The following is a 13,464-nucleotide window of genomic DNA, read 5'->3' on the forward strand; positions in this document are numbered from 1 at the left end:
AAGTATACAAAGTAAACTTTCAGAAATCTACAAAAAAAATTTACAATATTAATTAAATTTATTGAAACCAATATTAAGAACTTCTATGATTATTATACGTTTCAGTACCGAAAGCATCTTCGTGAAAATTTTCCAAAATAAGTCATCGAGAGAGATGCATATATTCTCAATATTACGCTATTAGCACAAAATTCCAATAGCATTTTTAACAATATTTTCATGATATTTTCCCGAATTCAGAATATCGAATTACATCCTGTTCTAATAGGATATAACAAATAAAAAATTTAGAGTTTGACTCTCATTAAAAATCAATAAATTATATACAAAATGGGAATGTGTTACGATAGTTGGGAATATATGCTCACTTTGTTCTGGTTATGAATGAAAATTTTTATAAATCATTTTACGTGTGTAAAATCCAATTAGAAAAAAGGTTTTGGGTACAGAAATTATATTCTAAATAGTCACATATCGATGAAATCGCTTATTATTTGTAAAAAGGCGGTTACTTATTTATTTAACCTTCAAAGGTTTCAGCAATTATTAACAAAAATGGTTTTGTGAGCCTGAAAACGTAGAAGTGCGGTCCCAAGTCTCGTTGATTATCTTCGCCAACATATCTCAGGAAAAACGTGATAAGATCACTTACAATCGTTTCGTCTCTCCAGTATGGTTTCTCGAATAATTTTCGGAGTACCCGATTCAATAGGCGTGTAACGGATTTGTATAGAAATAAAGAAGTGTGACGAAACTAAATGACGCCACATATGTATTTTACAGCAATGAACGTTCATTCTAAGAATTTGAATCACTAACCAATTTAAAAAAATGTTAACGCATGAAAATACTAATGCATTTTCTCATTTTTACTTTTATAAAATGTGGATGTGCATTAAACTCATAATGGTTATACTTCCTCTTACTGGCGAGGTGTGGCCAGTGGCGAATTTAGACATTTTGCAACCATATGCAACGAACATATGAAGGTCCCTCCTTTAATTACTTGTCAATTTCGTTTTGCATTTCTACACATTTTTAACTTAACATGATAATGATTTAATTTGGTTCAATATTTTTAATATCTGGAAGACCAAGTTGGTCGCTAAGCAGGTTTCTTTTAATCGTGTAAAATCGTCTTTTTCGGAGAAAATATTTAGACATGAATTCATGATTACATATGAATATTTTTCAATCTTACCTCATCTCACATCCATCAGCGCCATCTTACAAAATTTTGACGTACCAATAGGTTATCAATCTATGGCAACAATTCTAGTGCCACGAACATTTAGGAGATGGCACTAGATGACATTGTCATAAAGAGAAGAACAGATAGAAAAAGGCTCTAATAATTAGTTGCAAAAATATGTCTTTTGTGTATATGTGTAAAATCGCATTTTTTCAGGAAATGCACCTATGTAGATTAATTTAAAAAGCAAAACCTTATCTAAATATAAAATTTGATCCAAATTATTAGAACTTTTTCCAAGATACACGAAATAAATTTATATACATCCAAGAATTGCTGGTTTAAAGCTATAAGATTTTAGACAAACAAGTTAAAACATTAAATATTAATAACTGCGAACTATCCTCTATTAATTCCACGTGGAGGTATCATTGTGAGGATTATTTATGTGAAAAGGTATTGTTTGATTAAATGTTATCAGGATGTGTGAATTAAAATGGCTTTCAAAATAAAATCTACTTGTTAATTAAGTTACTAACAAATAATGGTTTATTTAATTTCTACCACAGATGAAATCACAAATTCATTGATGAAATTATATCTTCTATCAGCATGAAAATGAAATAAATGAACATATTTGTAATTCTTCTATGGTTATTCATGTTTCCTTTTCAAAGGCAATGAAATTCATGTTTCGGAAAGTTCTTATCCGCAATAACAGTTACCATACGTTTATAGCCCTTTCATCAACGAACAAATGTATTATCTTAGAATTACCTTAGAATTAAAGTGCATTTCAATCGTTCAAGTAATTAAAACTTCATCTGGACTTACCAAAGAATCAAACCAAACACAGAATTCAGATATTAATGAACTTCGAAATATTGAAATGGAAGCTATTTTCATTTCAACGTACTCACTGAAATTCGGAAATGAATAGAGTAAGAACAGTGCTTTGGCATACCTTGTGCAGCAGGAGGGCTATCAGTGTGTATTACGTCAACAAAGAGAGCATCTGATGGATCAAGACGAACTTTGGGATCCGTGTCTTCAAAATAAGGACCAGCGGGATCAAGACCTGAATAAACAATGCCATTATGCGATCGCTTAATACAAATATTCAACATTATTGAAACGCAAAATATTCAACGATATCAGACATTTGGAATCTAATTTTCTGTTTAAAAGAGTTATACAAACTTAACTAACGTGTGCCTTACAGGAAAGCTATCATGAAATTTATTTAAGATGTCGTTGTATGTTAGTATTTGGGAAAACATTATTACATTTCAGAAAAATGTGTTGTGTATTTGAATTTTCTTGACGCAACATATATATATATATATGTATATACACATAAAGAATGTGTGCATTTTGTATTGTTTATATTACTCTTTTATTAAAGGTAAAACAGATCTATAAAATTAACCCTTTAAAGGGCCATTTTTTTCTAGTCATATTATGTTAAAATATTTTAGGCAATTAGAATAAGAAAAGGGATTTATTTAGCTTATTAGATAAATTTAATTTGATTAATTAATTAATTTGGTTAATTAATAATTAAGTAATAAATCAAGACACATCATTTTGTGTAAGATAAATAACTGAAGCATCTAAGTTTCTGTCTTTGTAAAAACAATTGTCAGAACTTATGCCAACCTACATAATTTCATACAAATATTGATAAATTTGGTGTAAGCATACTTCCCACGGCCCTAGAAATGCTTAAGCTACTAAGAAAAACTATCAAAATTACCATTAGTGATAAGAATTAGTCATAAATCACAGACAGATTAAAATTTATAGAAAATAACTGTTGAAAAGTTATATATTGCCAAAAGGACTACGCAAATTATTAAAAATCAAGTGGATTGTAAGTAAAACTCTATAAGGGATCAAATGATTGTTGAATGTCGTAACGAGTTTTAACATAACTGTTTTAGTACGTCTCAGTTATATCATCGTTATATGTAGATAGGAAACTTATTTTAAATGCAAATATCTTTCATGCAGAATATCAATTTCTTTTTATTTAAAGCTTTGATCTAAAACATATTAGTTGTTTTAAATGCCTTATTTTTATTTTCAGGGCTAATCCCACAAAGATGAGCCTCAGATATGAAAAGGAGAGTCTTCTGTAATGTGGTTGGTTCATACGTCTCTGGGAGATACAATAATGGTGGAAGGTCGAATTACTTTCGCTCCAATCGCTGTGTGAAGATTGGACTCATGATCCCTGCCATAATGGGGTCTGAAATGCGTTCACCACTATGCTCATTTTAATTTTCGCGTCGAATGCTTCCTTCAGTTTCTAAAACAAGCGTTGGTAGTTCCTTTTTGGACTATTCAATTGAGCATGATGATATAACACGTAACTTTCCCACTCTACCAAAATGAATGATCATCGACAACAAATATTAAATGATAACGTTTTTCGATCATTTCTGTTACTCTATTTTCTGTAATGAAAGGTAAATAGCCAATCCTTCTTTGCTAATATTTAAAATGCCATTTACAATAAATGTATAACTTTGCTTCCTCAAACAAAATGCTAAAAGTCTGGGGGTTTCTACGATTTTCAAAATTATAACATTCAAAACTTTTTATTATTTCAAAACTCTTAAAAGAAGAGGAAAACAGCATTGAAAAATAGGTAATTTTTCTATTTTTTATATGCACTGTAATTTCTATGATTTGTATGGATTTGTTGTAAACTTCATATTAATCAAAAAATGAAATATACTTATTTTTTAAACTATAATTATGCTTATATAAAAAAATTAGTTAAATATATTTATATATTTTTAACTAATAATTTTCAAGATTGAAAAAAATTAGAATTCAATTCATTGCAATGATTTCTTCATGGTTCTTCCGTTTCTTAAAATTTTAAGAAAATTAGCTTAAAGTTGACTAGTAGCATATAACCAAATAGCTTGGAATATAATGGGTTAATAAGTATTTGTCAAACAATCTTCGGTACGTTAAAAAACTTAAAGAATTTATATTAAAAAGGAAAGTGATAGTTTTTTGTTTTTTTTTAAATTTTTTTACAAAAGTATTTTCTTAATTTTGCTGATAAACTCTATGACATTCCTAACCCTTTCAAGTAGTTTTATTTTATTATTGTGAAAGAGGAAAATTCTCTTTTTCCATTTATCCTACAGATATGTAAGTTACATATTTACTGAAATGATTTATTCCAAAAAATATTTTCTGAGATTTTTTTCTTCAAAAGATTTCCAGTGAATCGAAGCATCATATACAATGTTTCAGCTACCTTTATAATTGTTACTTACCTGTTATCCTTCCTATCCGAGGTATCTGTTCTCCGACATATCCTGCAGCGTGGGCTCCTAAGTTGTATCCAATGATGTGAATATCAGATGGTGGAATTCGATACTTGCGCTAGAATCACAAATGATCAGTTACTAGTGAAAGTTCAATCAGACTTATTATTCACTCGTGTCTTAGCTTTCATTTATAATTTATGCGACTATCACGAATAAAAAGAAAGGTCGCAAAGTTTAACCCTTCTTTGTATGATTTTTTCCCCTTCTTTCTTTTGTGAAATAAATCAGGGTCATGTAATTCATGCTCTATATTAAAGGAAAAATGATGAAAAAAAGTCTTAGTATAAATATATAATATAAAATAATTTTAAAAAACAGTATGATGGAAATATCTATCATTATTCAAATTTACATGTTAAGCTCAGTACAAAATCTTCAATGTCCCTCTCTTCTTAATTTCTCTTCTCATTATCGCTTTTATTACAAAAAAAACCTCAGATCAGTTATAAAAAAATATCTAAGAAATCGTATGTTTCTTCCAACCACAACAAACAGCGGAATAACAAGTTCAAACTCGCTGTAATGATTGTGACATGTGATTTTTTTTTCTGATAGCTACGTTCCTTATTATGCAATAATCGTGAAAAAAGTTTACAACAATAACCAATTTACAGTACACCTGTTTTGAGTATAATTTTTTGTTCACTAAATGTTATGATGGAAATTTCCATCATCATGCAAAGAAGGGTTAAATATTACCGCAAGTCTTTTAAATTCTCACAAGGAGTTATATTAACACATTAGTGTTCCATTACATATTGAATATCTTATAACTAGAAATTTGCAATTTTCATCCGAGAGATTTGAAATTAAATATTGTCATCTTTTTTGATACACTCAGACCTCTATTCAGACATAGGATAAAATGTGATAGGATCAAATATAAGCTTGTTTTAAAGCATTCGAGATGTGTTTTTTTTTTTTGTGTGTGTGTATGATATGTATCTCAATATTGTATTTATTTATTTGTTTTTTTAAGAAGTATTAAATAGCAATATATATCCTATTTCTCTGGTTCCCTTAATTACATGATGCTTACTTCATGACTCAAGTTCGTTATGCATCCTGTTTTCGGAATGTAGATATATAAGGGTGTCAAAGAGTAATATTGTTTTGTTTAAGTTATATATACATATAATTAGGAGCTCACTGTTAGCGTTATTCATGTGGATTCATGTCTTATATGCCTGTTTATGTGATTTATGTTGTAATGTTTTCGTATCTTAAATAAAACGAAAAAATGTATATTTTGTAATTATATTTGTGTAATCCTTACGACAAATCATTATTATTTCTGATATAAAATATTAAATTAATACCTTAAATATACCAATCAATTTTTAAATTTTTCAACGTAACAAACTTTATATTGTTGAATTAATTAAATATACATAATGAATCTTTTTTTTCTAAATCATTTTATATGCTTCAAATCGTTAATTGTTTGTTTGTTTCTTATGGCACTTGCCACTGACAAGCCCACTGTTACGAAGACAGCGATTTAAGCCTGAGGGGGAACGTCTCTTATTTTTTATAGCAGCGCCAACTAGGGCCAAGAGTACGACTTTGCCCCTCACGCATCCCGCATTCGCTTGCACAACCCCTTTTTACAGGAGGGCACATTCACACATCTCACAGATAGAACAACAGAAGAACAACCATGCCCAAACCGGGACTCGAACCCGGGACGCCCAGATCACGGGGAAGAGGCGCTACCCCTATGCCAGGACGCCGGCTCAAATCGTTAATAAGAAATATATATGAAAATGAATTGAGGATACGAGTTTATTGTTTAGAGAACACAATTAAATCGATATATTAGATATAGTTTCAGGAAATTCAAACGCGCCATTCATTTTAAATAAATGAATCAAATGTTTGAAAACATTTATTTTCTTCTTTCCTGGTCATTTTTCAAAATATATTTTCAGTAATATCTGATAGAATTCTATGCCTGCACGTGATCAAAATATTCTACCTATATATTTTTCATTTTTTATAAGCCCCTTTAATGTTGCAAACCGTTGAAAGAATAATTTCCGTTTAATTAAAAATTGATATAGGTACAGTCAAACGATATTCTTTTCTGGTTTGGATTTTTCCTTCTCATATTAGCAATAAAAAATTCTACAAAATCTAGTACCTAATATTTATTAAATGGTATTCAGTAACATGAAAAATATGCTTGCTTCGGAAAAGTAAAAATAAAAGGGGGTGTCAGTTTTTTTGAAAAATTACAATTTTTAATAATATCAAGATTTCCCCCCATCTTTATTTTTAATACAATTTTGAATTTTTTAAAAAATAGAAAAACCGAAATGATAAGCATAGTCTCAGTCTAGACAGTTGCTCTACCTTCCAACTAAACAGATCAAGTTTTCAATCATCCCCGCAAGGGATTTCAAGTTTCGGTAAATAAGAAGAAGTAGATATGCAGACTAACTAAACATCAATTTTAGACTTGAATGAATAATGAAAGTTTCAACTTCCAACCATTTTATTAAAAGCTATGCAGTTGAAAAATTAGAAACAATGTTTGTAACAAAATATTGATGTAACTGAGCATCTATAACCACTTTTCTTTTTCTAACATTAAATTCTAATCTCTTCTTCAAATAAATTCTTCATAAAACATTCTGTAAGAAATGAAATTTTTTCTATAAACTTTTATAAAGTTTCAAAGCTTCAAAGATACTCTTTTCAATAAATTGAAATCAAACATTTTTAGCTAAATTACAGACTTATTTTTACTAAAATAATGTTAATATTATATAAATTTTCTAACTAGTGTATAAACAATGCCTAAAAAGATTTTAGATACATTAATGTCTTTCTGTTGATGATAATGATAATAATGATGATGATAATGATAATGATTGTTGTTAACATTGCATTCTATTGTATTGAACCAACGATTTGAATAAAGCAGAATCTTACTTAATAAATTAAAGGTTATATTCTTAACATCAAATTAATTTCGGGACTTACTTTTCGTTCTCATATTTCATAAAATTACTGGTGGTAATCTTCTTTGACAAAGTTTATATAATTGACTCTCGAAATCAAATTAGATTTATAAAATAAATGGAAATTCTTCCATCGATATTCATTTATTAAGCATTAGAAACATTTTCATTTATGAAAATTTCCTTTATTTATGATGATGAGGGAAAAGAAAATCACATTTTACCTGAAGATAATCAATAAAATCTGCAACAACCAGCCCCAGGGATCGAGTATTAGCAACTGCTTGTGGATAGGACTGGGATGCGCCATATCTCCAATCGACAGTTATTACGTTAAAGTCATCAGATGTCAAAAGCTCGCGTATCATATCCTGAAACACAATAAATAAATAAATAATACTGATTAAGAACAAGAACAAGAACAAAGAAATTTTAGACCGAAGGTTGTTGGCAAAGATAGGCAAAGCAAAAACATAACATATGATACGACCATTGGCAATGGTCTTTCAGAAACTTCCCGAAAATGTTACTCCCCTCCTCCTCCTCATCCCCGCATAAAATTGTGAATGCCACAAGTGCTCAGATTTTTATTTTCATACTCCCGCTCTTGAATGATGTGTGTTTCGTAGCATTATAGAACAAAAAACTGGTGCTTTTGTACTATTAACTGCAAGCGACTGGCGGACAATTGCTAAGAAGGAGCATATTAACGTTGTGATTTTTGGCGACCCATTGCCGAGATGCGATTAATACACAAATATCAGAAAACTGAATATGTACTTCGAATATCCTTTTTCAGACAGACTGAAACATAATTTGACTGAGAACTACAATTTTAGTGATAAGATAACATATCAAATTTCATTTATTTAAGTTATTGCATTTTCGAATTTTCGAGTTCGTATTCGTATAAAGGTACAAACCGACAGAAGATCAACCCCTTGACAGATTTGGTTCCAAATTGGAAAAAGATCTACGCGTTAGATGCTAAATATTATTATTATTTCCAGAATTATCTTTGAGCATTTAAAAATAAAACGTATGCTATAAACAACATTTCTTCCTTAAAGGCAGAATGATTTACATTTCCCCTTTATATATATCTTTTCAATTAGAGCAGTTATTAAAAACAAGATTCTTATTGTAAGAAATTCTATTAGCAAATATGAGTGCCAATGCATTTGACGTCACAGTCAAAGCAGAAACAGTATCATTATCAAACATTATCAAGCAAAGCAGAACAGCTTATCTTTTAACATTTAACTGCACATAGTCTTATGTTGTGGTCTGAAATCATATCTACACGATATGCTATGGGTATTCCCTATCCTTAATGAAATATCTTTTAATAAACGAGTTGATAAATGTTTTTTTAAAAAAAACGGAAGGAAACGAACATTTTTGAAATGAAGCATAAAAGATGATGAATAGTAAATTGTCATCCATAATGCTAAAAGGAAAAATATATTACAACAAACATTATGAATTTATCCAATGCACTTTTGGAATAGATATTCTCCAATGAAACCTACATCTTGTACTTGCGGAGGAGTTTAAAAGGTATTGAATGCTTTTTAATTTCTTCCCCAGGACCAGATCATTAATGTAGTATGTAATCTACAAAGTAATTGATGCCAGCAAACAAAAGACTCCAGAAACGGTGAAAACGGAAAGTGTGTTTCCCCATGATAATGCCAGGTCACAAACAAGCTCTGTCACTTATCAGAAATTGTTTCAGCGGGGTGGGGAACCACGTCTATCAAATCCATTAAACTTGTCACTATCCAATTCATTTATTTTGTTCTTAGCAACGTATGCTAAAATTCTTACTACTGATTCGCGTATTAAATCATTTTTGGAAATGAATTTTCTTAATAATAATTACAGCTTTTATGAACCCTGAATCCCTAAGTTGCCTGAAAAATGTTTATCACATAACATGGGCAGTATGCTTCAGTTAACGTGTTATTCGGCTATTATTAATAATACAAGCAAAAGTAATTAATCAATTATTTTTAATAATAACCGACAAAAGTGATGAATAGATTTATCACAATAACCGGCTATTATTAATACTATCTATGGTTGCTATTATTAATAACCGATTAACCACATTAGTCATGCCAGATACACTATCTTGTCAGGCTTTACAATGACGTGAAAATATCACCGTTTATTTAAGCTCAAAAAAAGAATCACGAAATAGCCCTAAAATTTTTTATCAACATGGATAATATGTTAGGAATAATGTGATTAAAACATTATTATTAATACTAACTGGTAAAAAAAATAATCAGTAATTAATAATAACTAAAGGTGATAAATCATTTACCACATAGATAGGTTATTATCAATACTAATCTCGGTTCTATTAATAATAATAGATTAATCACATTGACCATCTGAGATATACCATTTTAACAAGTAATGACATTAATGAAAATATCACTAATTCTATTTAATAAATATCAAGAATTCTATTTTACACTCAAAAACGAATTCGTTCGCGAATCCCAAGAGTTCAAAATTCTTTTCTTAGTAGAGGTATAAAATGCACAACATGTAGCCACTTCTTTTTACAGATTCTTAATAGAGGTTTTCATATATTTATAGGAGCTGTGAAACAAAACACAGAAGTGCAACGATTATAGAAAAATATTTGCTCTTCCTTAAAGCTATTCGCAGCATTGTAAAATCACTCAGATCCATCAACTTGAACAAAACTGTGTAAGTTGATGAATCCAGTAAAAACTATCCAACTGAATAATTTACAGAAGAAATAGGATGTTTCTTTGATGGATCATTTAAAGGTTCTATAGGATGATACCATTTCAATTTTTTTTTAAATAAGCTGCAATATCTTCATTTCAAAATAAGTTCACATTATTAACAAAAATAAAAAAGTAACTCGAAAAATTTATTTTTAAGACTTCTAGCAAAATGTAAAATGCTAATATAAGTTGGAAAGATAATTCCAAATCTAATATAATTTATATTTAAAAATATTTTTTTCTTATTTCATTGTTTTCCTAGAGAAAGAACTGGATATAAACGAAAATCATAAAATAAGAGAAAGCATAATTTTTTTGACTGTCTTTTAACTGTCTTGAAAATAATTTGAATCTGATGAATACCATTGAAGCCACAGGAGCAGAAGCAGCTTATTAATCTTTGGTTTACATAATCTTTAAATTATTCAAATAAAACTCATATTTTTCATTACATTTTTATATAGTATCTGACTTAAAACCTTTAATCCGACTGAGCATCATTTTCCACCTTTAAATGAAGGCTGAGAAAATATGTATAAATAATTAGATTTTCAGCTTCATTTTTTTTTATTAACAGCGATAAATTAAATATATGAAATGTTAAAATAATTTTTTGAATAAATTTATATAAACATTTTGAAATTTTATTTAAAATTTTTGAATAAATTTCCTTTTTTATATCAAAATACCGGAAATATCATAAATAATTTTATGAAACTATTATTAAATTATTTATTTACTATTTTAAAATAAATAAATTTAATAAAAATATTTTTTTAATTCATCCTTATTAGACTATTAAAAAAGTAGAATTGCCTTATCGTAATTATCATTTACTGTTCAGATTTTAATTTATAGTTTATTATTACAAATATTTTTAATCCTAAAATCATTTTTTTTTCTCCAGTTTACTATGAAATGGCCCCATTCACATGAAATTTAAGTTAGGTTCTTTGATCGACTAGTAATTTATTTCTGGAAATATTAAAATAGTATATTTTGTTTAAGAACACACAATTGTACAAAATGTCAAGACTCTAACGTATTAAGAAACTAGCCGCCTTTGGCGACCAGCCGGTTCGCCAATCTTAATGTTCGTTAAAATTTTAATAATTAAATATTTTATGCAATTTCTACTTTAATAGCTTCTTCATCAAAATATTTTAAAACTTCAAATTTTGATTATCATATAATTCATTCATAATATTATAAAGGCCTTCAATCATAACGTAATATGTATCTCTCTCATTTTCTGTTAGCACCCGTAGAATTTATGCTTTAAATTAAAGTGGAAAGAATTTATCTTCAATTAATATAATAATATTTTTTACTGAAACAAAGCATTTTTTTATAATCTGATTACTGAAAATAGAGTCACTCAGCGTTTAAACTTTATGGGCACTAAAGAATATTTTTTTTTAATTTATGTAATATCTCAAGAGTTGGTCAACGAAATTTTCTTAGATTCATTATGAGCAGATCGATTCATTAACAATGTTTAAATTTAAATGCATCAAACACTAAGAAAATAAAACGAATCGTTTAAAATAAACGGTTGAAAACAGGTTTTAAAAAAACTACTTAAAAAACGTTGTACTTAAAACTATAAGCATATACATGTTGTCATGGCAACAATCAGAACAGAATGCGCATGCGTGAATTTTCTTCGCCGGTTACGTAACGCAAATACGTGATTTTTTCTACGCCAGTTGGGGTAACGCTATGCGGATTAGAAATTTTTAATTTCCTTTATTCTGTTTTATTTTAATTCAAAAGTACTTCAGAATGAATCTGAAAGATTGATTCATTAACAATGTTTAATTTTAAATGCATCAAACATTAAGAAAATAAGCAGAACCGATTGAAATAATCCACCGAAAAATTTTAACCCTAGCCTCATTACTGTTGGGAGAAAAAAACAACGGAAGCCTTTCTCGTTTGGCGCTGGGGATAATGGAAGATTTTTTTGGCGGAAAAGTTGGCGGTGGGGAAAATGGAAGATTCTTTTGGCGGGAAAGTTAGTTTTTAATTAATAATTAAAATTCTAATTAAAATTTCAAAAAAAGGGACCCCAGGTGCACATTCCCGACCTCTAAGGTATACATGTACCAAATTTGATAGCTGTATGTCAAATGACCTGGCCTGTAGAGCGCCAACACACACACACACACACACACACATTGAGCTTTATTATAAGTATAGATATGTATGGAAAAAAATATCGATTACAGAATGGTTCGTATGGGGACGATTTCCCTCTAAAGATATTGGTGAAATTGTAATGATCGGAAGTACGATAACTGGAAGTAAGAACGTCAGTGTTGCATCACATGATCTGAAGAAATTTTCGAATGGGTTGACGGTGTGTCTTTCAGCAAGGTAATGAACAATCAAAGGGTGCAGAGATTATTTCTCAAAAAAAGACTAAGATACTAAATTGGCCATCACAAAAACCAAATCTTAATCCGAACAAGAATTTATGATTCTTTTTGAATCAGAAATTGCCTTTTGAAGAGCGAAGGATTAAGAATCAGTTTTTGAAAAATGAATCTCATAGTATCAACTAGTAGATAAAGCGCAAATTGTTAACAGTTTGGAGATTGAAATCAGTGAATGAGTTCAAAAGAGGCCCAACTAAATATTAAACACTAACATTTGATTTAAAAAATAGTTTTGTTTCTCTTTCGTAATAAATTTTAAATCGCTCGAATAATTTTGAACAAAACGCAATTTTGGATTTACATGGAATTTTTCCTATTCATAAATATTGTGTGATAAAAGTTGAATTTCTTGAAAATTCTTCTCGTGAATAAGATGAAATTAATAATAAAATTAATATACTTGAGATATAAATAAACAAATATATGATCAAATTAGTCACAAATTAAAATTAATATATTACATTAACCTGTAATAAAAAGTCACTTTTACCTGAAATATTACACCTAAATTCTACATGTTTTAACCGAAAAAAGCAGCCATTTTTTTTAAATACAAAAATTAAATTACCTTTGCTACCCATTTCAAAGATATTGTTTAAACATTTCTCATTCAATAATTTGAGAACATCATAAATGAATAATAAATAAATTGGTTTAAAAAGAGTGTTAAAATTTTTTTGTAGAATCTTTACGTCCATTTCTGAACAATATTCACATTACGACAGATTTTTACACTTTGCG

At 28.8% G+C, this 13,464-nt stretch overlaps 1 protein-coding gene across 1 annotated transcript in view; it reads right to left on the reverse strand.

The window, feature by feature from the left end:
* The window catches only part of LOC129958622 (inactive pancreatic lipase-related protein 1-like), a 60,632-nt gene that overhangs the window by 19,297 nt on the left and 27,871 nt on the right, over positions 1-13,464 (reverse strand). The window contains exons 3-5 of the mRNA XM_056071220.1: positions 7,736-7,882; positions 4,492-4,600; positions 2,157-2,270 (exon numbers count right to left, since the gene is read on the reverse strand). Of these exons, the coding sequence (XP_055927195.1) occupies positions 2,157-2,270; positions 4,492-4,600; positions 7,736-7,882 (370 nt within the window). The remainder of the gene's footprint in view (positions 1-2,156; positions 2,271-4,491; positions 4,601-7,735; positions 7,883-13,464) is intronic.

The sequence above is a fragment of the Argiope bruennichi genome, chromosome X1, assembly GCF_947563725.1.
Source record: "Argiope bruennichi chromosome X1, qqArgBrue1.1, whole genome shotgun sequence".
In the NCBI taxonomy this organism is placed as follows: Eukaryota; Metazoa; Arthropoda; class Arachnida; order Araneae; family Araneidae; genus Argiope; species Argiope bruennichi.